This window comes from Loxodonta africana, chromosome 11, assembly GCF_030014295.1.
Source record: "Loxodonta africana isolate mLoxAfr1 chromosome 11, mLoxAfr1.hap2, whole genome shotgun sequence".
NCBI classification, from domain to species: Eukaryota; Metazoa; Chordata; class Mammalia; order Proboscidea; family Elephantidae; genus Loxodonta; species Loxodonta africana.
Genome location: NC_087352.1, coordinates 24042687 through 24065180, shown reverse-complemented (window position 1 = coordinate 24065180; position 22494 = coordinate 24042687). Strand labels below are relative to the sequence as shown.

The following is a 22494-nucleotide window of genomic DNA, read 5'->3' as shown; positions in this document are numbered from 1 at the left end:
GTGAGGAACATTTTCCAATGTACGTTTCTTTCCATATATCCAGTTATTTCCTCCGGGTAAATTCCTACAGTGGAATGGCCGAGTCAAAGACATGCTGAGATGGCTTTGACACGTATTGCTGGGCAGCTCTTTAGGAGAGGTATACTAATTGAAACTCTTGTCAGCGAGGTGTGAGTACCTGTTTTTCCACATCTTTTTCAACACTGGATATTATCGTTGTTTTTGTTCCTGCCAATCTGATAGGTGAAAAATATTATCTCATCATTGCATTAATGAGGATTTCTTTGTAAGGATGAGTAGTTTCATGTGTTGTTTGTTGACTTTCTCTCTCTGCAGATTGCCCATCGTGTCTTTTTCTCATGTTGTCTCCTCCCTATTGGGGATGACTCTTTTTTTTTTCTTATTGATTCATAAGTGCTCTTTACATATTAAGGATACTAATTATTTGCCATTTTGGTGGGTAAGAGGGACCAGAAGTTGAGAGAGGGAAAATCATCGTCCAAGGTACACATCTAGGAAGAGGTAAAGTATGGATTTGAAACATTCATCTGCAGCTATGTCTAAGGTTCTTAATCACATCTTCTGTGGCACCTTCCTCCTTCTCAGAACTCAGGAACTGTGAGTTCCTACAATCTCAGAAAGGAAAAGGCCTCTTACTAAACCCAGCCATCCTTGCTACATCCCCAAGAGCAAACATCTCAAGGTAGGGATAATAAAACCTATTTTGGAGGTTATTGTGTGAATTAAATGAGATAATACTTAATCAGTGCTCAGTGCAGTACTTGGCGCATAAAAGGTACTCAGTAACTAGTTGTTGTTAGTTGCCTTCAAGTTGGCGTTGACTTAATGACAACTTTATGTATAATAATAAATGGTTGCTCAGTCCTGTTCCTTCCTCATGATTGTTGGCATGTTTGAGCCCATTGTTGCAACTATTGTGTCAGTCCATCTCACGGAGAGTTCCCCTTGCCGTTGCTGGCCCTTCACTTTACCAAACATGATGTTCTTCTCCAGGGATCGGTGCCTCTTGATGATGCATCCAAAGTCACTGAGTAGAAGTTTCGAACAATATTCTGTGATCTATAAGGTTTTCATTGGCTGATTTTTGGGAGTTTTCATTGTTGACTAATACTCTGTGGTCTGAGTTTACCGTTATTTCCTTATCCATGCAGCTGCTGATGGACATCTGGGTTGATTCCAGCAGTTGGCTTTTATGAGTAAAACTGCTATACTCATTCATGTACATAAGTTTTTTTTTTTTAACAATTTATTCTTGTTTTTGTTGAGAATATACACAGCAGAACATACACAATTCAGTAGTTTCTACACGTACAATTCAATGACATTGATTATATTCTTCTGGTTGTGCAGCCATTTTCACCCTCCTTTTCTGAGTTGTTCCTCCCCCATTAACATAAACTTCACTGCCCCTAAGGTTCCTACTGAATCTTTTGAGTTGCTGCTGTCACTTTGATCCCATATAGATAGTTCTTAAAAGAGCACAATGCTCAAGGGAGACATTCTTTATCAGTCAAGCTAAACTATTGTTTGGTTTTAAGAAGACTGCAGGGGATATTTTTGGTTTAAGGTTTAAAGATTATTTCAAGGCAATAGTTTCAGGGGTTCATCCAACCTCCATTGCTCCAGAAAGACTGGGTTCCATGAGAATTTGAAGTTCTGTTCTGCATTTCCCCTTTTTGATCAGGATTATTCTATAGAATCTTTGATCAAAATGTTCAGTAACGGTAGCTGGGCACCGTCCAGTTCTTCCGGTCTCATGACAAAGGGGGTCATGGACATAAGTTTTTCTGTGGACATATAGTTTCATTTCTCTTGGTTAAGCTTCTAGGAGTGAGATTTCTGGGTCTCAAAAAATAAGTGTTATTTTTTAGCATGTGAGTGTCCATCTCAGATACTTGACTGGTCTCTCCCCATCTGGAGCAAGGGAGAATGAAATTAAAGACACAAGGGAAAGATTAATCCAAAGGATTAATGGACCGCAAGTACCACAGCCTCCACCAGACTGAGCCCAGCACAACTAGATGGTGCCTAGCTACCAGCACCAACTGATCTGACAGGGATCACAATACAGGGTCCTGGACAGAGCTGGAGAAAAATGTAGAACAAAATTCTAACTCACACACACACACACACACACACACACACACACACACACACACACACACAAAAGACCAGACTTACTGGTCTGACAGAGACTGGAGAAACCCCAAGAGTATGGCTCCCAGACACCCTTACCACACAGTAATGTAGTCACTCCTGAGGTTCACCCTTTAGCCAAAGATTAGACAGGCCCATAAAAACAAAAGGAGACTACACGGGCACACCAGCCCAGGGGCAAGGACAAAAAGGCAGGAAGGCACGGGAAAGCTGGTAATGGAGAATCCAAGGTCAAGAAGGGGAGAGTGTTGACATGTTGTGGGGCTGGCAACCAATGTCGCAAAATAATATGTGTATTGTTTAATGAGAAGCTAGTTCATTCAGTAAACCTTCATCTAAAGTATCAAAAAAAAAAAAATTATAGCCTAGAAAACCTTATGGGGCAGTTCTACTCTGTCACATGGGGTTGCTATGAGTTAAAATACACTCAATGGTACCTTTATTTTTTAAGAGCAGTTTTAGGTTTAGAGAAAAATTGCAGAGAAAGTACAGAGTTCCCATATACCCCCTCTCTCTCTGCCCACGGTTTCTTTAGTGATTAACATCTTACATTTGTTACAGTGATGAACCTATAAAAAAAAAAAAAAATATGGTTACATTATTATTGACTAAAGTCCATTACTGTATTAGTTTCCTAGGGTCTTAACAAAGTTCCACAAAGTAGCTTAAAATGACAAAAATTTATTCTTTCACAGTTCTCAAGGCCAGGAGTTGCAGTTCAGCATGTTGGTGGGGCATAAGTCTGTCAGAAGATGCTAGGGGAAGATCTTTTCTTATCTCTCCTGGCTCCTGGTAGCCCCAGGCATTCCTTGGCTTGTAGCTGCAGCACAACTCCAACTTCTGGGTCCATCTTCACGAGGCCATCTTCTTTCTGTGTGTCTGTGTCTCTTGTCCTCTTTTATAAAGACACCATTCATATTGGACTAGGGCCTACCCTACTCCCCTATGACTTCATGTTAATTTAATTGATAACATCTTCAAGGATCTTATTTCCAAAAAAGGAAGTAATTCACAGGTACTTCAACATAGCTTTTTGGGGGCATAATTCAACCCATAGGAGTCCCTGGGTGGTGTAAATGGTAAAGTGCGCTGGGCTACTAACCTAAAGGTTGGAAGGTTGGAACCCACCCAGAAGCTCCTCGGAAGAAAGACCTGGTGATCTGCTTCTGAAAGGTCATAGCCATGAAAACACTATGGAGCGCACTTCTACTCTGACACACATATAGCGGCATGAGTTGGACTGGACTCAACGGCAGCTGGTTTTAATTCAATCCGTAACAGTAGTTTACATCAGGGTTCATGTTTGTGTTGTACAGTTCTATGGGTTTGGACAAATGAATAATTTCATGTATCCACCAGTAGTTTCACTGCCCTTAAAATGTCCTGTGCTTCAAGTATTTATTTTCTATGGCAAAAAATAAAACACACAGGTTTAATGTGGGTAGTTTTAATAGGTTGAAGATGGCGAAGGTAGGGCTTCCCAAAGTGAGTGCTTAGGGCCTACCAAAAAACAAACAAACAAAAGAAACCAAACCCATTGGGTCAATTCCGACTCATAGTAACCCTATAGGACAGAGCAGAACTGCCCCAAAGAGATTCCAAAGAGCACCTGGTGGATTTGAACTGTCAAACTTTTATTTAGCAGCCATAGCACTTAACCACTAGGTCACCAGGTTTTCCTTAAGGCCTACAGAGGTTCTTAAAATAGCCCTTCCTGCCTGTGTGACTTCCATTATGCTGCTGTTGACTGTTGATGTTAGTTGCCATCCAGTGGGCTCTGACTCATGGTGTGCTTATGTATAACAGAAGGAGACATCTACAGTCCTGCACCATCCTCACAATTGTTGATAAGTTTGAGTCCATTGTTGTGGCTATTGTTTCAATCCATCTCATGGAGGGTTTTCCTCGTTTTCACTAACCCTCTGCTTTATCAAACATTATGTCCTTTTCTAGCAATTGGTAGCCATCCTTTCTTCTAAAGAGCATTTCTGGTTGTATTTCTTCTAAGACCGATTTGATCATTCTTCTGGTAGTCCACAGTATATTCAATATTCTTTACCAGCACCACAGTTGGAATGCATTAGTTTTTCTTCCGTCTTCCTTTTTCAACATCCAATTTTTGCAGGCGCAGGAAGCAATTGAAAAGACCACGGCTTGGGTCAGAAGCACCTTAGTCATCAAGGTGATTCCATTATAGCACAACACATATGAGATGGTGACAGTTTGTTTGAGGGGAAATAGATCGAATTTTTCTGTGTACTTTCAATGTTACCCACTGCTGGAGCATTGGGAACTGACAGCGATGGGGCGGGGATCAGATAAGACCGCTTTGCGGTGGTGTGCAGAGCGACGCAGGTCATGGAAGGGACCCAGGAGTCCATGGGACCCAGGCTCTGCTCTTGACCGGCTCCCAGGAGTGACTCTCCCAGGAGTCCTGACCGCCAGGTGCGGACAGGTAAGTGCAGAAGTGTGTGTGATGCACAATCTAAGAGAGGAAGAGAGGCAGAGTACAGGCAGGTGGCTCTATCGGCGCTCTCAGACAGGTAGGCGCCCCTTTTGAGACCCGGGCAGAAGGAAGATAGGAGCTGAGCTGCGGGTGCCGCCAACAGCATCTATGCCGTCAGTTCTACCTGTGGTGTCTGGAAAGCTGAGCTACAGCGGTGGGCGTCTCCTTAGGAGCCCATGTCAGCTCCTCCCACCGCACCTCCTCCTCCGTCAGACCTCGGAGTCCTCACCTCTAAACCTTCCTCCTTCAGACCCGGGAGTCCAGGCCCCCAAGGTCACGGCCCTGCCCTCCGACTTCTGAAACTACCAATCGCAGCAGTAACTGCGCTCAGGGACCGTCCCCATAGGTCCTGCTCCTGGAAGGCCCGCCCCCAGGCCCCTCGACCCGCCCCCTAGCCGCTCCGTCCCGGAAATCACAGGTCCCAGCAAGGCCTGCGCGATTACCCACGTGGATCGCAGGGAAGGAGCCTTAGTTCCTGGAGTGACCTCGGAGCGCGTCTGCGGACTGCTCCGCGGCGGTACCACTGCCCCAGGCCGGCATGAACCGATACCTTGTGCCACTGTCCGTGCTGGGCACGGCGATAGGTGGCACAGTGCTGCTCAAGTGAGTACATGCCACTGTCCCGGGCGCATAAGTGGTGGTCCGGTCGGCAGCGGGAAGGGAGGGAAGGTCTGGTAGAGATCACCAACTCCTCTCAGACTCTGGGATCCTCCAGTTCACCAGATCAACAGAGCTCCCCCAGAATGTGAGGGGGCAAGCCTAGGCTTACAGAGGGCTGGGCACCGGCCCAAGGTCACCCAGAGGAAGGGAAGTTTCTGGACCCTTGTAAATATTTTGGTCTGGTTTCTTCCGGACTTTTAATTAATTCAGCAAATATTTATTGAGCACTTTCTCTATGTTACATGCTGGCCTGGATGCAAAGGAAATATATACCATCCAAAGTCTCGTTGTCAGACATTTAATACCAAATGAGGTTGTCCAACTCGGTATACAAAGAGATCCTATTGGGTAGCATATATACATACACTGTTTTCTTCCATCCTTCCCTTCTTTTCTTCTTTCTATCCTCTTTCTTCCATCTCTCTCTCGGTCCCTCCCTTCCTTCTTTTCCTGAGCAGTTTGGAATTATATTGAATATATAGAATAATCCCAAAACCAAACCCACTGCCATCTAGTAGATTCCAATTCATAGCAACCCTATAAAACCAAACCAAAAACTCGTTGTCTTCGAGTGGATTCTGACTCAGAGTGACCTTATAGGACAGAGTAAAACTGCCCCATAGGGTTACCAAGGTTGTAATCTTTATGAAAGCAGACTGCCACATCTGTCCTGCGTAGAGGGTGGTTGGTTTGAACCACCAACCTTTTGGTTAGCAGTTGAGCACTTTAACCACTGGGCCACCAGGGCTCCTGAGTGTACAGAATACCAAACAAAAAAAAACCCAAATCCTTTGCTGTTGAGTCAATTCTGACTCATAGTGACCCTATAGAACAGAGTAGAACTGCCCCATACGGTTTCCAAGGAGTGCCTGGTCGATTCGAACTGCTGACCTTTTGGTTAGCAGTCTTAGCTCTTAACCACTATGACACCAGGGTTTCCGGTATACAGAACAGTAGCTGCTATTTGACTGAGCCCTGGTTGCGCAATGGTTAAGTGTTCAGCTGCTAACAGAAAGGCTGTCAGAGCTCATCAGGAGAAAAGAGCTGACATCTGCTCCTGGGAAAGATTACAGCCTAAGAGACCCTATGGGACAGTTCTTCTCTGTCCTATAGGGTCACTATGAGCTGGAATCAGCTCCATGGCACACAACAGCACCTTTTTTTTTTTTTTTAAATAATTTTTACTGTGCTTTAAGTGAAAGTTTACAAATCAAGTCGGTCTCTCACACAAAAACCCATATACACCTTGCTACACACTCCCAACTACTCTCTCCCTAATGAGACAGCCTGCTCTCTCCCTCCGCTCTCTCTTTTCGTGTCCATTTCGCCAGCTGCAAACCCCCTCCACCCCCTCTCATCTCCCCTCCAGGCAGGAGATGCCAGCATAGTCTCAAGTGTCCACCTGATCCAAGAAGCTCACTCACCAGCGTCCCTCTCCAACCCATTGTCCGGTCCAATCCATGTCTGAATAGTTGACTTCGGGAATAGTTCCTGTCCTGGGCCAACAGAAGGTCTGGGGGCCATGACCACTGGGGTCCTTCTAGTCTCAGTCAGACCATTAAGTCTGGTCTTAGGAGAATTTGGGGTCTGCATCCCACTGCTCTCCTGCTCCATCAGGGGTTCTCTGTTGTGTTCCCTGTCAGGGCAGTCATTGGTTGTAGCCGGGCACCATCTAGTTCTTCTGGTCTCAGGATGATATAGTCACTGGTTCATGTGGCCCTTTCTGTCTCTTGGGCTCGTAATCGCCTTGTGTCCTTGGTGTTCTCCATTCTGCTTTGATCCAGGTGGGTTGAGACCAATTGATGCATCTTAGATGGCTGCTTGCTAGCGTTTAAGACCCCAGACGCCACTCTTCAAAGTGGGGTGCAGAATGTTTTCTTAATAGATTTTATTATGGCAGTTGACTTAGATGTTCCCTGAAACCATGGTCCCCAGACCCCTGCCCCTGAACAGCTACTATTTATTACACACCTGGAGAAAATGCCTGCCACATGTTCACACAGCTAGAGAGTGGGAAGCTATGGTTGGAACTCAAGTGTGTCTGACTAGAGAACCCACAGTTTTTCCCACCACTCAGCATCGTATCCTGTTTATTTCCCATCTTTAACTTAGCAGTAAAGAGTGAACCGGATGGCACAAATGGTTAATGTACTTGGCTACTAATCAAAAGATTGTTAAATACACTCAGAGGTGCCTCGGAAGAAAGGCCTGGTGAACTTCTGAAAGATCAGCCATTGAAAACCCCATGGAACACAGTTCTGCTCTTACACATATGGGGCTGTCATGAGTCTGAATCAACTGGACAGCCACTGGTTTTTTAAAAGAGTGACCATCTAAGCATGTTCATAAATATTCTTGCAGACCATTTTAGAGAATCCATCCTTATTGGCTCGTGGTTGTCTGCATTCTTTCTGCACTAGAGACAGCATTGCATGAATTACTCTTGCATATGTGCCACTTTTAGGATAAATGTTTAGAAGTGGAATCACTGGGGCAGAGGGAAGGCACGCATTTATAGCTTTGATGGTTGTTAGCTGCTGTGGAATTGACACCGACTCATGGTGGCCCCATGCACAACAGAGCAAAACACTGCCTGGTCCTGCACCATCCACGTAATCAGTTTCATATGGTTGCAGATCTGACCGCTGTGATCCAGTTTTTTTTTTTTTTTAATCATTTATTCTTTTGTTGTTGTTGTTGAGAACATACACAGCAGAACATACACCAATTCAACAGTTTCTACCTGTACAATTCGGTGGCACTGATTACATTCTTTGAGTTGCACCACGATTCTCAGCTTCCTTTTCCAAGTTGTTCCTCCACCATTAACATAAACACTGCCCGCTAAGGTTCCTGTCTGATCTTTCAAGTTGCTGTTGTCAATTTGATCCTATGGATAGTTCTTGAAAGAGCTCAGTGCTCAAGGCAGATGTTCTTTTTTTTTTTTTTTTAATTTTTATTGTGCTTTAAGTGAAAGTTTACAAATCGAGTCAGTCTCTCATACACAAATTTATGTACACCTTGCTATATACTCCTAATTGTTCTCCCCCTAATGAGACTTTTTTCTCTTTTTTAATGAGACAGCACACTCCTTCCCTCCACTCTCTTCGTGTGTATTCCGCCAGCTTCTGACTCCCTCCACCCTTTCATCTCCCCTCCAGATTGGAGATGCCAACACAGTCTCAAGTGTCTACTTGATCCAAGAAGCTCATTCTTCACCAGCATCTTTTTCTCTCCCATTGACCAGTCCAATCCCTGTCTGAAGAGTTGGCTTCGGGAATGGTTCCTGTTTTGGACTAACAGAAGGTCTGGGGGTCATGACCACCGGGGTCCTTCTAGTCTCAGTCAGACCATTAAGTCTGGTCTTTTTATGAGAATTTGGGGTCTGCATTCCACTGCTCTCCTACTCCCTCAGGGGTTCTCTGTTGTGTTCCCTGCCAGGGTAGTCATCGATTGTAGCTGGGCACCATCTAGTTCTGGTGGCAGGCTGATGTAGTCTCTGGTTCATGTGGCCCTTTCTGTCTCTTGGGCTTATAATTACCTTGTGTCCTTCATTTGCTTTTGCTCCAGGTGGTTTGAGACCAATTGATGCATCTTAGATGGCCGCTTGCTAGCGTTTAAGACCCCAGACGCCACTCTCCAAAGTGGGATGCAGAATGTTTTTTTAATAGATTTTATTATGCCAATTGACTTAGATGTGCCCTGAAGCCATGGTCCCCAAATCCCCGCCCCTGCTACAGTGGTCTTCGAAGCATTCAGTTTATTCAGGAAACTTCTTTGCTTTTGGTTTAGTCCATTTGTGCTGACCTTGCCTGTATTGTGTGTTGTCTTTCCCTTCACTGAAAGTAATTCTTATCTACTATCTGACTAGTGAATAAACCTCTCCGTCCCTTCGTCCCTCCCTCCCTCCCCACTCTTGTAACCATCAAAGAATATTTTCTTCTCTGTTTAAACTGTTTCTTGAGGTCTTATAATAGTGGTCTTATACAATACTTGTTCTTTTGCAACTGAGTAATTTCACTCAGCATAATACCTTCCAAATTTCTCCATGTTATGAAATAGCTTCACAGATTCATCTCAAGGCAGACATTCTTTACTAGTTAAGCTATTGTTTGATTATTTATTTATTTGATTGTGTTTTAGGTGAAAGTTGACAGCACAAATTAGTTTCTCATTCAAAAATTTATACACAAATTGTTTTGTGACATTGGTTGCAATCCCCACAGTGTGTCAGCACGGTCTCCCTTTCCCATTACACCTGAGTTTTGCTTGTCTCTTCATGCAAGTTTCCTGTCCATTCCTGCCTTCTTGTCTTTACTTTTGGGCAAGTGTTGCCCACTAGATCTCCTATACTTGATTGAACTAAGAAGCACATTCCTCATGTGTTTTATTGTTTGATTTATAGGCCTGTATAATCTTTGGCTGGAAGGTGAACTTCGGGAGTGGTTTCGGTTCTGAGTTAGCTAGGTGTTCGTGGGGGTTATTGTTTGGTTTTTAAGAAGACTTCAGGGGATATTTTTGGTTTAAGGTTTAAAGAATATCTCAGGGCGATAGTTTCGGGGGTTCATCCAGCCTCAATTCATAGGGTTTTCATTGACCGATTTTCAGAGGTAGATTCCCAGGCCTTTCTTCCTAGTCCAAATCCAATCTGAGTGGTATCCTTATAAAATAGAAGAGACACAAACAGAACTGTCATTTCTCAACTTTAGAGACTATGTCGGTGGTGGGGCCTGTCCTAGCAAGGCCACCATACTCGGGAAGACTGTCATTGTGACGGGCGCCAACACCGGCATCGGGAAACAGACAGCCTTGGAACTGGCCAAAAGAGGTAAAGTACCGACTGGTTGCCTGCTTTTGGCGCCCAAAGCTCTGGTGTGAGGTCAGGAGCATGGGGAGGGGGTTTGATTTCTTGGGAGATGTTGCAGTCATTGGATTTTTTGCATTGCAAGTGGTAGAAACCAAACTAATGATACCTTAAGCCAAAAAGGCTTGTGTACTTGGAATGGGTAGGGAGGGTTCAGGGTCTCAGAGAAAGCTATAGGATGCTTGGAATTTTTTTTTATTTTGTTTTTTCTCGTGTGTTGACCTCACTTTTTCCTACTGTAGTTGGATTCAGTTTGAGTTGGCGGCCAGAGTCAGAGGTCAGGGGTTAGGACCTGACTTCAGGCTGTTCCAGAACTAGGTTGCCCCAGCTTAACGATTCCAGTGGAAAGAGAGAACCTCCTCCTCCTCCCCCCTCCACCCAGTGCCCATGTATATAAATTTTCAGGGAAGGGTTCTGACTGGCTCCTCTTGGTTATATGCCCACACCCTGGACCAATCACTGTAGCCATTCATTTATTCATTCATTCAAGAAATATTTATTGAGCCCTGTCTTCTGCTCAATCCTGCTTCCTGTTCTCAGTTTTCTAATCTTTTTTTTTTTTTTAACAGCTTTCCAAAAACCAAACCAAACACATTGCCGTCGATTGCTACTCATAAAAATAGCAACTCTATATCGAGATATAATTCACATAGCACACAATTTACCCATTTAAGTGTGCACCTCAGTGGCTTTTAGTACAGTCACAGAGTTGTGCAACCATCATCACGTTTTAGAATATTTTCATCATCCGGGAGTGAACTTCACACCCCTCCATTCTTGTTGCCCAGCCCTAGGCAACCACTAATCTGCTTCCTGTTTCTCTAGATTTCCCTGTTCAGGACATTTCATCTGAATGGAATCATATAGTATGCGACCTTTTGTGACTGGCTTCTTTTACTCAGCATAATGTTTTAGAGGTTCCTCCACGTAGTAGCATGTATCAGTGCTTCATCCCTTTTTATGGATGAGTAATATTCCATTGTATGTGTATATCACATTTTGTTTATCCGTTCACCTGTTGATGAACATTTGGATTGTTTCCACCTTTTGTGAATAATGCTGTTCTGAATGTTAGTTGTGTGGACATAATGTTTCCATTTCTCTGGGGGTAGCTACTTAGGAGAGGATTTATTTTATTTTTTTCTTTTTCTTTTAATTTTCCCTGTCCTGGGCTTCCAGGAGGCAACGTCATTCTGGCCTGTCGAGACATGGAGAAGTGTGAGGCGGCAGCAAAGGACATTCGTGGGGAGACCCTCAATCACCATGTCAACGCCCGATACTTGGACTTGTCTTCCCTCAAGTCCGTCCGAGAGTTTGCAAGGAAGATTATTGAAGGTAGGAAGAAGAATACTGGCTTGGTAGGACAGAGGTCTTGGGCAGCTGGCTTCCAATGCCAGGCCTGAGGAGTGAGTTAAACCAAGCAAGTTCTAGAGCAGGAGTCGGACAACTACAGCCATGGGCCAAATCCGGTTACCTTGTTTTTCTTAATTTAAAACAAAAAAAATTTTATTATTTATTTTTTTAATTGTACTTTAGACGATGGTTTACAGAACAAACTACTTTCTCATTAAGCAGTACACATACTGTTTTATGACATTGGTTAACAACCTCACGACATGTCAACAGTCTCCCTTCTCAACCCTGGGTTCCCCATTACCAGCTTTCTTGTTCCCTCTTGCCCTCTCGTCCTTGCCTCTGGGTTGATGTGCCCCTTTAGTCTCATTTTGCTTTATGGGCCTGTCTAATCTTTGGCTGAGGGGGTGACTTCATTACTGAGCTGAAAGGGTGTCCAGCATACTCTCAGGGTTTGTCCGGTTTCTGTTAGGCCAGCAAGTCTGGTATTTATTTATTTATTTTTTTAGTTAGAATTTTGTTCTACATTTTTCTCCAGCTCTGTCTGGGACCCTCTGTTGTGATCCCTGTCAGAGCAGTCCGTGGTGGTAGCTGGGCACCATCTCGTTGTACTAGACTCAGTCTGGTGGAGATGGTGGTAGATGTGATCCATTAGTCCTTTGGACTAATCTTTCTCTTGTATCTTTAGTTTTCTTCATTATTACTTGCTCCTGAAGGGGTGAGAACAGTGTTGTATCCTAGATGGCCGCTCACAGGCTTTTAAGATCCCGCATGCTACTCACCGAAGTAGAATGTAGAACATTTTCTTTATGAACTATGTTATGCCAGTTGAGCTAGTTGTTCCCTGAGACCATGGTCCCCACAGCCCTCATCCCAGCAATTCCGTCCCTCAGGGAGTTTAGATGTGTCTATGGAGCTTCCATGACCTTGCCTTGGACAAGTTGTGCCGGCTTCCCCAGTATTGTATACTGTCTTACCCTTCACCAAAGTTACCACTTATCTGTTATCTATTTAGTGCAAAACAAAAAATTTTAAAAGAATACATAAATCTTATAGAAAACTTAAAACATAGAATGAAAGTTTTTTTTACATCTAATTTTTTTTTTTAATCGGGGTGAAATTTCATAATGTGAAATTAACCATTTTAAAGTTCACAGTGTTCAAGTTACATTCACAGTGTTATGCAACCACCACCTCTGTCTAGTTCCAAACCATTTTCATCACTGCAGAAAGAAATCTCACACCCGTTAGCCCTGACTCCTCATCTCCCTCTCCACCCCCACCAGCCCCTGACAACCACTGATCTACTTTCTGTCTCCATTGATTTGCCTATTCAGGATATTTCCTGTAAATGAAATCATACAGTATGTTTTCACGATTCATCCCTGTCGGAACATGTATCAACTTCATTTCATCTTATGATTGAATAATATACCACATTTTGTTTACCCATTCATCTGTTGATGGTCCCACTATACCATACCAGTTGCCATCTAGTCAGTTCTGACTCATGGTGCCCCACTGTGTGTCAGAGTAGAAGTGTGCTCCATAGGTTATCAATGGCTAATTTTTCGGCAGTAGATTGCCAGGCCTCTCTTCCAAGGTGCAAAGCAGGCAGGCTGTAAATGGCTGAAAATCTGCTTATCTGGGCTATTTTTTAAACAATTGGACGTGTACATATACGTATTTGGCACCTGTGGGCTTGTTGGACTGATGGGCCCCAGTCTGTTATGAAGAAATGAACAACCTGGGGCCAACACACAGAGGCCATCTTTGGCTCATTTACAAGACAGGTAGATATAGACAATATGTGCTATAATGGAGGACTCATAGGGTGCAGTATGGAGTGTAGGGAACTGCTGCTTTCTTTGCTGGGGAGTTTCTTTCAACAAATCCAAGGATTGTGCTCGTATTTTCAGCAGTTCTGCCAAATTGATGACTCACTTCCTTGCCTCCAGCCAGGTGTGCTCAAAACTATTTACTTCTTTTTCTAGTAGGAAATTAAGTACGTGATTAAGCATCCTGAAAGTACAAAAGCTATACAGCAGTCTTCCTGCTGTACCTGCCCCTAGCTATCAACAACCAACATCATGATAAATGGAGAAAAGGTTGAAGTTGTCAAGGACTTCATTTTACTTGGATCCACAATCAACACCCATGGAAACAGCAGTCACAAAATCAAATGACACACCGTGTTGGGCAAATCTGTTGCAAAAGGCCTCTTTAAAATGTTACAAGGCAAAGATATTACCCTGAAGACTCAGGTGCCCCTGACCCAAGCCATGGTGTTTTCAGTCGCCTCATATGCATGCGAAAACTGGACAGTGAATAAGGAAGACCAAAGAAGAATTGATGCCTTTGAATTATGGTGTGAGCGAAGAATGTTTAATATACCGTGGATTGCCAAAAGAGCAACAAATCTGTCGTGGAAGAAGGACAACCAGAATTCTCTCTTAGAAGCAAGGATGGCTAGACTTCCCCTCACATACTTTGGAAATGTTATCAGGAGGGCCCGGTCGTTGGAGGAGGACATCATACTTGACTAAAGTAGAGGGTCAGTGAAAAAGAGGAAGACTGTCAATGAGATGGATAAACATAGTAGCTGCAACAATGTACTAAAGCATAATAGGAGTTGTGAGGGTGGCGTAGGACCAGGCAGTGTTTTGTTCTGTTTTACATAGGGTCGCTATGAGTTGGAACCGACTTGATGGCACCTGACAACAACAACAACAGCTACCCAGTTATCTGCTCTTTTCAGAGGTGTTCTGTGATCTGGCTTTTTGTGTATCTTTTTGGAGGTGTTTTGTGCATTTTTAAAGCAAACAGATATCTACATTCTACCCCCACTTAGCTTTTTTCTACAAATGGTAGCCTGCTATCCATACGGTGCTGTTCCTGCCCCTTGCTTTTCTGTTACCATGCTTTCTTGAAGATCATTCCATATCAGTGCCTGAAGAGCTTCCTCATTCTTGTTTTTGGCAGTATTGTTTATTCCTGTGTGTGAATCTGGCAGATTGACTTAACTGGTCCTCTATCAGTGGACACTTGGCTTGCTTGTTTCTAGCCTTTTGCTGGAATATCCTTGTGTAGATGAATTCTCACATGCACGAGGATATCTGTTGATCTTTGAGACAGCCTATTTTCCTCTACCCTTTCCAACACAACAGATGGAAATACTGCATCTTTGTCATCAAAGTGACATCTTTGCTTTTTAAAACTTTAAAGCGGTCTTTTGGAGCAGATTTGACCAAGGCAATGTTGTTGTTGTTCGTTGTTGAGTCAATTCCAACTCATGGTGACCCCACGTGTGCAGAGTGAAACTGCTTCATAGAGTTTTCAAGGCTATGACCTTTTGGAAGCAGGTAGTCAGACCTTTCTTCCAAGGTGCCTCTGGGTGGGTTTGAACTATCAGCTGTTTGTGCCACCCAGCCATGTTGCCCAATATGGTAAATATTGTTTGATTTCTTGACTGCTGCATCCATGGACTTGCAGCTCTTACCGCTAGAGTATTTCCTGATGTATTTGGTCATGTGTTTGACTCTTAGCTGCATTAGATTGTGAGGTCCATGTGGGTGGGGGCCAGAACTCTGTCTTGTTCACCCTGTATTTCCAGTGCCCAATAATAGGTGCTTAGAGAATACTTGAGTGAATAATTATTAATACAGTTCTGCCAGGCAGGTGCTACTATTATTTTTTTTTTTAAATGAGGAGACTGAGTCACAGAGAAACTATGCAACTTGGCCAGGGTCATACAGCTGGTCAAGGGTAGAGCTGGTATTTGAACCTCGTCTGTCCAGCTCCAGAGCTTGTGTTCTTTATGCAAGATCTTTAGCACTGGCTGTTACAAGTAGAATTATTGAGGCAAAAGGGCATGCACATCTTTAAAGTTTGGATTGTTGTCGGTTGTCCTCGAGTCAAGCTGAGTCCGCTTCATGGCGACCCCTTGTGTGTCAGAGTAGAACTGTGCTTCATAGGGTTTTCAAGGCTGTGACCTTTTGGAAGCAAATTGACAGGGCTTTCTTCTGAAGCATGTCTGGGTAGGTTCAAACTGCCAACTTTTCAGCAGTGGTTTTTTTTTTAGTAGTCCACTGCTTAGCCGTCTGTGCACCCAGGGACTGCAGAACTTCTGTTCTTAACTGCTATGCTGCATTCCCTTCTCCACAAATAAATAAAGAAATCCTCCCTATTTGCAGATTCCATATTTGTGAATTCTCCTATGTGCGAACATTTCTTTGTAATCCCAAAATCAGTACTCATGGAGCTTTCATGGTCATTTGTGGACATGCACAGAGTGACGAAAAAGTTGAATCACTCAACGTGCATGTTCTCAGCTGAGGTCGAAGAGGGCGATGTCCTACCTGCTTGTTTCAGCTCTCATCCTGTAAACAAGTGTCCTTTTCCTGATCTGTTTCATGCCACATTTTTCTAATTTTTGTGCTTTTTGCTGGTGATTTTGCTGTTTGAGATGGCTGCAAGTGCAGTGCTCAAGTGCTCTCTAGGGTTCCTAAGTGCAAGAAGGGAGGCTGTGATAGGCCTTACAGAGAAAATACATGTGTTAGATAAGCTTTGTTCATTCATGAGTTACAGTGCTGTTGGCCATTAGTTCTGTGTTAGTGAATTAACAATATATATTTAATAATGTGTGGTGCAAATGATTAATGCACTTGGCTGCTAACCAAAAGGTTGTAGATTTGAGCTCACTCAGAGGCACCTCAGAAGAAAGACCTAGCTGTCTGCTGAAAAATCAGCCACTGAAAACCCTGTGGAGCACAGTTCTACTCTGACACACGTGCAGTTGCCATGAGTCAGAATTGACTTGACAGCAACTGGTAACTGGGAAGGTGTCTTTAAAGAGAAACACATATAACAAAATGTTTTGACCAGAAGCTTGCAGGACGCTAACCCTGTGTTTCCTCTAGGAGTAGTGGTTCAATATTGGCTAATTCAGTGTTCGTGGTCGACTTTATAGAACATAAACCCATTGCCGTTGAGTCGATTCCAAACCAAAGAGACCCTTAAGGATAGAGTAGAAGTGCCCCATAGGGTTTCCAAGGCTGTAATCTTCATGGAAGCAGACTGCCACGTCTTTCTCCTGCAGACCAGCTGGTGGGTTCAAACCACCGACCTTTCTCTTAGCAGCTAAGTGCTTAACCACTGCACCACCAGGGCTCCGTTATGAAACATAACAACTGCAGGTAATGAGAATCGACTGTAGAGGCTCCTGCTTATCAGTTGTTAGACACTTAATTCGCTGTCTGCACTAATCCTGAACACCACTTTGGGAGGAAGGCACTGTTACTCATCCCATTTTATGGATGAGAAAACTGAGACTCTGAGAGGGACACTTGATTGTACAAACCAAGTGGGAGAATTGGAATTCAAACCCAGAACTGTCTATCTGCAGGGCCCTGGCTCCCACACATAACCCCCAATTTGAGGCCCCAAAGCTCCTGCAGCAGACCCAGTGTCTTTCCTGTTCTGGAAAAGCTTTATGAGGCCCAGATGGGGGTCTTGTGGATTGAATTGTGTCCCCCAAAAGTATGTTTTGTAAATCCTAACCACTATACCTGTGGTGGAGCCCTGATGGCACAGTGGTTAAGAGCTCAGGCTGCTAACCAAAAAGTTGGGAGTTCGAATCCACCAGCTCTTGGAAACCCTATGGGGCACTTCTACTCTGTCTTGTAGGGTTGCTATGAGTTGGAATCCACTCGATGGCAACAGGTTTGGTTTTGATTTTTTATATCTGTGGTTATATCCCATTTGGGAATGTTTTTTTTTTGTTAGGTTAATGAGGGAGTATTAGTGTAGGGTGTGTTTTGAATCAATCTCTTTTGAGATATAAGAGAGCAGGTTAGACAAGGAGGCAAGCAAGCAGAGATGGGGGAAGATAGATGTCATGCTGAGGAACAGAAGCTGAAAAGAGACAAGGACCCAGACCCAACAGAGAGAGAAAGCCTTTCCTAGAGCTGGTGCCCTGAGTTCGGACTTCTAGCCTCCTAACTGTGAGATGATAAATTTCTGTCTGTTAAAGCCTCCCACTTGTGGTATGTCTATTATGGTAGCACCTGGTAACTAAGACAGGGGGCTTTGTCCCTCGGTGTGGTGCTGATGCCTCACACAGGTGTGGAGCTGATGTGTTTGTCCTTACCCCTGTCTTCCAGAGGAAGAGCGAGTGGACATTCTGGTCAACAATGCGGCCGTGATGCGGTGCCCCCACCAGACCACCGAGGACGGCTTCGAGATGCAGTTTGGCGTGAATTACCTGGGTGAGGGCATGGCCTGTGCTCTGGGTGGTTCCAGCCTGGGGTTTGAGTGGATTCCTTGTGGGTGGGTCACAGGCCCTGGGAGGGCACCCTTGCCCATTAGCTAAGGCAGCAGGGTCTGCCCCTTAGTGAGCCCCTTGCCGAGTTGTCAGGCCTTTGCTAGTTTGCTGACGAATCATCAGTTGGACGCTCCATCAGCCATTTTGTTACTCCTTCAGTTACTGTTGACTTTTTTTTCCCCTTTTCTGTCCATCCTTCAGTCTCAGTCTGTTGGTTCTTCAACCACTCAGAAAATCCTGTGATGTCTCCATTCGTCAGTCAGTCTTTCAGTCTGTCAGTTTGTCCTTCATTCTGTTGGTTGATCTTTCAGTTTCTGTCTGTCCTTCAGTCTCTGTCAGTCTGCCCTTCAGTCTCTGTCAGTCCTTCAGTCTGCTTGTCCTTCACTCTGTCAGTCCTTTAGTCTCCATCAGTCCTTCAGTCTCTGTCTGTCAGTCCTCTCAGGGAGTCCTTTGGCCTCTCTCTTTCTTGGTCAGTCTCTAGTCATCAGTCACTGGCCTGGGCTTTGAGGTCCAGGAGGGCATCCCTGAGGATGTGGCAGGTGACGGAGGTGGAAAGACGAGTTGGTCTTCCTGCCCAGGCCTTGCTTTCACAAGGCCCTGGGACAGGAGCTAGCTTGGTGTCCTCAGGGAGCAGTGAGGAGGCTGTGTGACAGGAGCTGGGTGAGCAGGGGCTGTGTGGAGGGAGATGAGGGTAGTGGGGTCGGTGGAGCCTGACCACACAGGGCCTTGGAGGCCATGTTGTGAGCTTGGTCTTTATCTTAAGAGCAAGGTAGGGAACAGCTAAGGGTGATGGCTGAACAACATAATGAACACAATCAATGTCACTGAACTGTACACGTGAAGATTGTTGAAATGACAAAATGTTTTATATATATATATATACATTTACCACATACACACACACACACACAAAGAGTTAAAAAAAAAAAAAAAAGCAAGGTTTGGGGAGGTGACTCTGAAATGTGTGAAAAGGTGTGTGTGTGAGTGTGAGACATGACCCCCTGTATTGGGGGCTGGAGTGGATACAGGTGATCAGCATAGGGGCCGAGTGTAGAGGCGGAACAAGGAGGAGATTCCTGGAGAACCTCCAGCATCAGGGTACATCAAATTTGAATAATTGATATGCCCAGCAATTCCTTATACCCCTACCACGTTCCAGGCCCTGTTTCGGGCAAGTTGTCTATGTGATCACTTCTTCCTCCATTTTTGTCCCATTTCACTAAAGAGAAGATTGAGGTCAGTGTGTTTGTGGCTCAGATGGGAGGAAGCAAAGGGGAATCAGGTGAATGCAGACTTGGAGGAAGGAGCCAGGCAGTCTAGAGGGGAGAGGGCCAGATGGTTGGACAGCAGATCCTCCCTGCAGGAAGGAAAGAGTAGAGACATGAGGTGAGGGTTGATCTTGTTTGAATGTCTGCCCTCTCTCCCTCCCACTCGTTCAACAAATATTTACCCTGAAGGTATATGTCTTGAAATGGTGTTTGACTAAATGACAGTGGTTCTCAGCCTGGGGACATTTGCACCCCCGTGGACATTTGGCAACGTCTGGAGGCATTTGTGGTGCAATGGTTAAGTGCTTGGCTGCTAACTGAAAGGTTGGTGGTTTGAACCCACCCAACTGCTCTGCAGGAGAAAGACCTGGGCGATCTGCTCCCATAAATGCTACTGCCTAGGGAACCCTATGGGGCAGTTCTACACCATCACATGGGGTTGCTGTGAGTTGAAATCAACTCGACGGTACCCAACAGCTTCGGGGTGGGTGGTGCTACTGCCATCTAGTGGATGGAGGCCAGGGATGCTCCTCAACATCCTACAATGTACAGGAGAGCCGCCCACCACAGAGAATTGTCCAGCCCCAAATGTCAGTAGTGCCAAGGTTGTAAAACTGCTGTATAAAAATGGAAAGCTTTGGAAAAAAGATGCCATCAACAAAATCAATAGATAAATGATTGTTCTGAGCAGTAACACTTGTAATACTGGTGATAGTTAAAAGGGCAAAAACAAGGCTTCTCAAGCTATTTGGGGGGAAGTACCGGATTTTGTCTTTTTAAAAAATATCCAAACAGACATGGACCCATAATTTTGTAAAATATAATAGAAATTATTAGAAAAATGAAATAAAAAACAAAGATAAAATACTTGTTATTATCAGCTTTAACAGGTATGTTGTTGTTGGGTGCCACTGAGTTGATTCCGACTCCTAGTGATCCCATGCGACAGAGTAGGACCGCCCAATAGGGTTTTCTTGGTTTGAACCAACCCTAGCTGCTCCGTGGGAGAAAGATGTGGCAGTCAGCTTCCTAAAGATTACAGCCTTGGAAACCGTGTGGGGTAGTTCCGTTCTGTCCTGTAGGGTCGTTATAAGTCAAAATTGGCTCTACGGCAATGGGTTTGGTTTTGGGCTAAATCTTTACAGGAGCAGATCACCAGGTCTTTCTACTACAGAGCCGCTGGGTGGGCTTGAACCACCAACCTTGCAGTTAGCAGCTAAGCCTTTTAAAAAAATTTTTTTATTATGCTTTAAGTGAAACTTTACAATTTAAGTCAGTCTCTCATACAAAAATTTATATACACCTTGCTGTATACTCCTAGTTGCTCTCCCCCAGTGTGGCAGCACACTCCTTCTCTCCACTCTCTATTTTTGTAGCAGCTAAGCCTTTAACTGTTGTGCCACCAGGGCTCCTAACAACAGTAACAAATGCTTGTTAAGATACCAGTAAAACAAAAAACTAAACTGGTTGACATCAAGTTGATTTCAACTCATAGCGACCTTATAGACAGAGTAGACCTGCCCCATAGGATTTCCAAGGAGCGGCTAGTGAATTCGAACTGCTGACCTTTTGGTTAGCAGCCAAACTCTTAACCACTGCGCCACCAGGGCTCCAAGATACCAATAAAACCCATCACCATGGAGTCGATTCTGACTCATAGCGACCCTATAGGACAGAGTAGAACTGCCCCATAGGGTTTCCAAGGAGCACCTGGTGGATTCGAACCGCCAACCTTTTGGCTAGCAGCTGTAGCTCTTAACCACTGCACCACCAGGGTCTCCAAGATACCAATAGCACCCCTCAACCCCTTTCCAGTGGTGAGAATCAAAAAATGTCTCTGGACATGACCAAGTGTCTTCTGGAGGGCAAAACTGTCCCCAGTTAAGAACCTGTTATTGGGAAGGTTGTCTTAGTTATATAGTGCTGCCATACCAGAAATACCACACATGAATGGCTTTAACAAATAGAAATTTATTTTCTCATAGTTTAGGAGACTAGAAGTCCAAATTCAGGGCACTGGCTTTAGCCGAAGGCTTTCTGTCTCTATAGGCCCAGGGGGAAGGTCCTTGTCTCTTTTGAGCTTCTGTTCCTTGACAATCTTCATGTGGCTTGGCATCTATCTCCCCCATCTCTGCTTGCTTGCATCCTTGCGTAATCTGCTCTTTTATATCACAAAATTGATTAAGACACACCCTACACTCATACTGCCTCATTAACTAACAACAAAACCCATTCCCAAATGGGATCATAACCAGAGGTGCTTGTTGTTGTTAGGCGCCCTCTAATCCTTTCCAACTCATAGTGACACCACGTACAACAGAAGGAACACTGCCTGGTCCTGCACCATCCTCAAAATCATTGCTATTTTTGAGCCCACTGTTGCAGCCACTGTGTCAATCCATTTCGTTCAGGGTCTTCCTCTTTTTTCATGACCCTCTACTTTAACCAAACCTGATGTCCTTTTCCAGGGATTGGTCCCTCCTGATAAGGTGTCCAAAGTGTGTGAGATGCAGTCTCGCCATCCTCTGTTCTGAGGAGCATTCTGGCCGTACTCTTCTAAGACAGACTTGTTTGTTCTTCTGGCTATCCGTGATACATTCAATATTTTTCACCAGCACCATAATTCAAATGCATCAATTCTTCTTCAGTCTTCCTTATTCATTGTCCTGCTTTCACATGCATATGAGGCGATTGAAAATACCATGGTTTGGTCAGGTGCACCTTAGTCCTCAAGGTGACACCTTTACTTTTTAACACTTTAAAGAGGTCTTTTGCCATAGATTCGCCTGATGCAATATGTCGTTTGATTTCTTGACTGCTCCTTCCATGGGCGTTGATTGTGGATCCAAGTAAAATGAAATCCTTGACAGTTTCAATCTTTTCTCCATTTATCATGATGTTGCTTGTTGGCCCAGTTGTGCGGATTTTTGTTGTCTTTATGTTGAGGTGTAATCTATACTGAAGGCTGTAGTCTTTGATCTTCATCAGTGCTTCAAGTTGTCTTCGCTTTAAGCAAGCAAGGTTGTGTCATCTGCATAATGCAGGTTGTTAATGAGTCTTCCTCCAATTCTGATGCCTTGTTCTTCTTCATATAACCTAGCTTCTCGGATAATTTTCTCAGCATACAGATTGAATACGTATGGTGAAAGGGTACAACCCTGATGCACACCTTTCCTGATTTTAAACTACACAGTATCCCCTTTTTCTGTTCTAATGTCTGTGTACAGGTTCTTTATGAGCACAATTAAGTGTTCTGAAATTCTCATTCTTCACAATGTTATCCATAACTTGTTATCATCCCCATAGTCAAATGCCTTTGTATAGTCAATAAAAAACAGGTAAA

General features: G+C 44.2%; 1 protein-coding gene across 3 annotated transcripts in view; it reads left to right on the top strand.

The window, feature by feature from the left end:
- The first annotated feature begins 5096 nt into the window (after positions 1–5096).
- RDH13 (retinol dehydrogenase 13) overlaps positions 5097–22494 on the top strand; it is a 28861-nt gene continuing 11463 nt past the window's right edge. The window contains exons 1-4 of one of the 3 annotated variants that reach the window (XM_010586610.3): positions 5097–5287; positions 10054–10172; positions 11388–11543; positions 17723–17827. In XM_010586610.3, coding sequence (XP_010584912.2) covers positions 5223–5287; positions 10054–10172; positions 11388–11543; positions 17723–17827 — 445 coding nt within the window. In that variant the 5' untranslated portion in view covers positions 5097–5222. Of the gene's footprint in view, positions 5288–8524; positions 8651–10053; positions 10173–11387; positions 11544–17722; positions 17828–22494 lie in introns of those variants that run through there. The other 2 variants (XM_064293342.1, XM_010586611.3) reach the window with 2 other exon arrangements.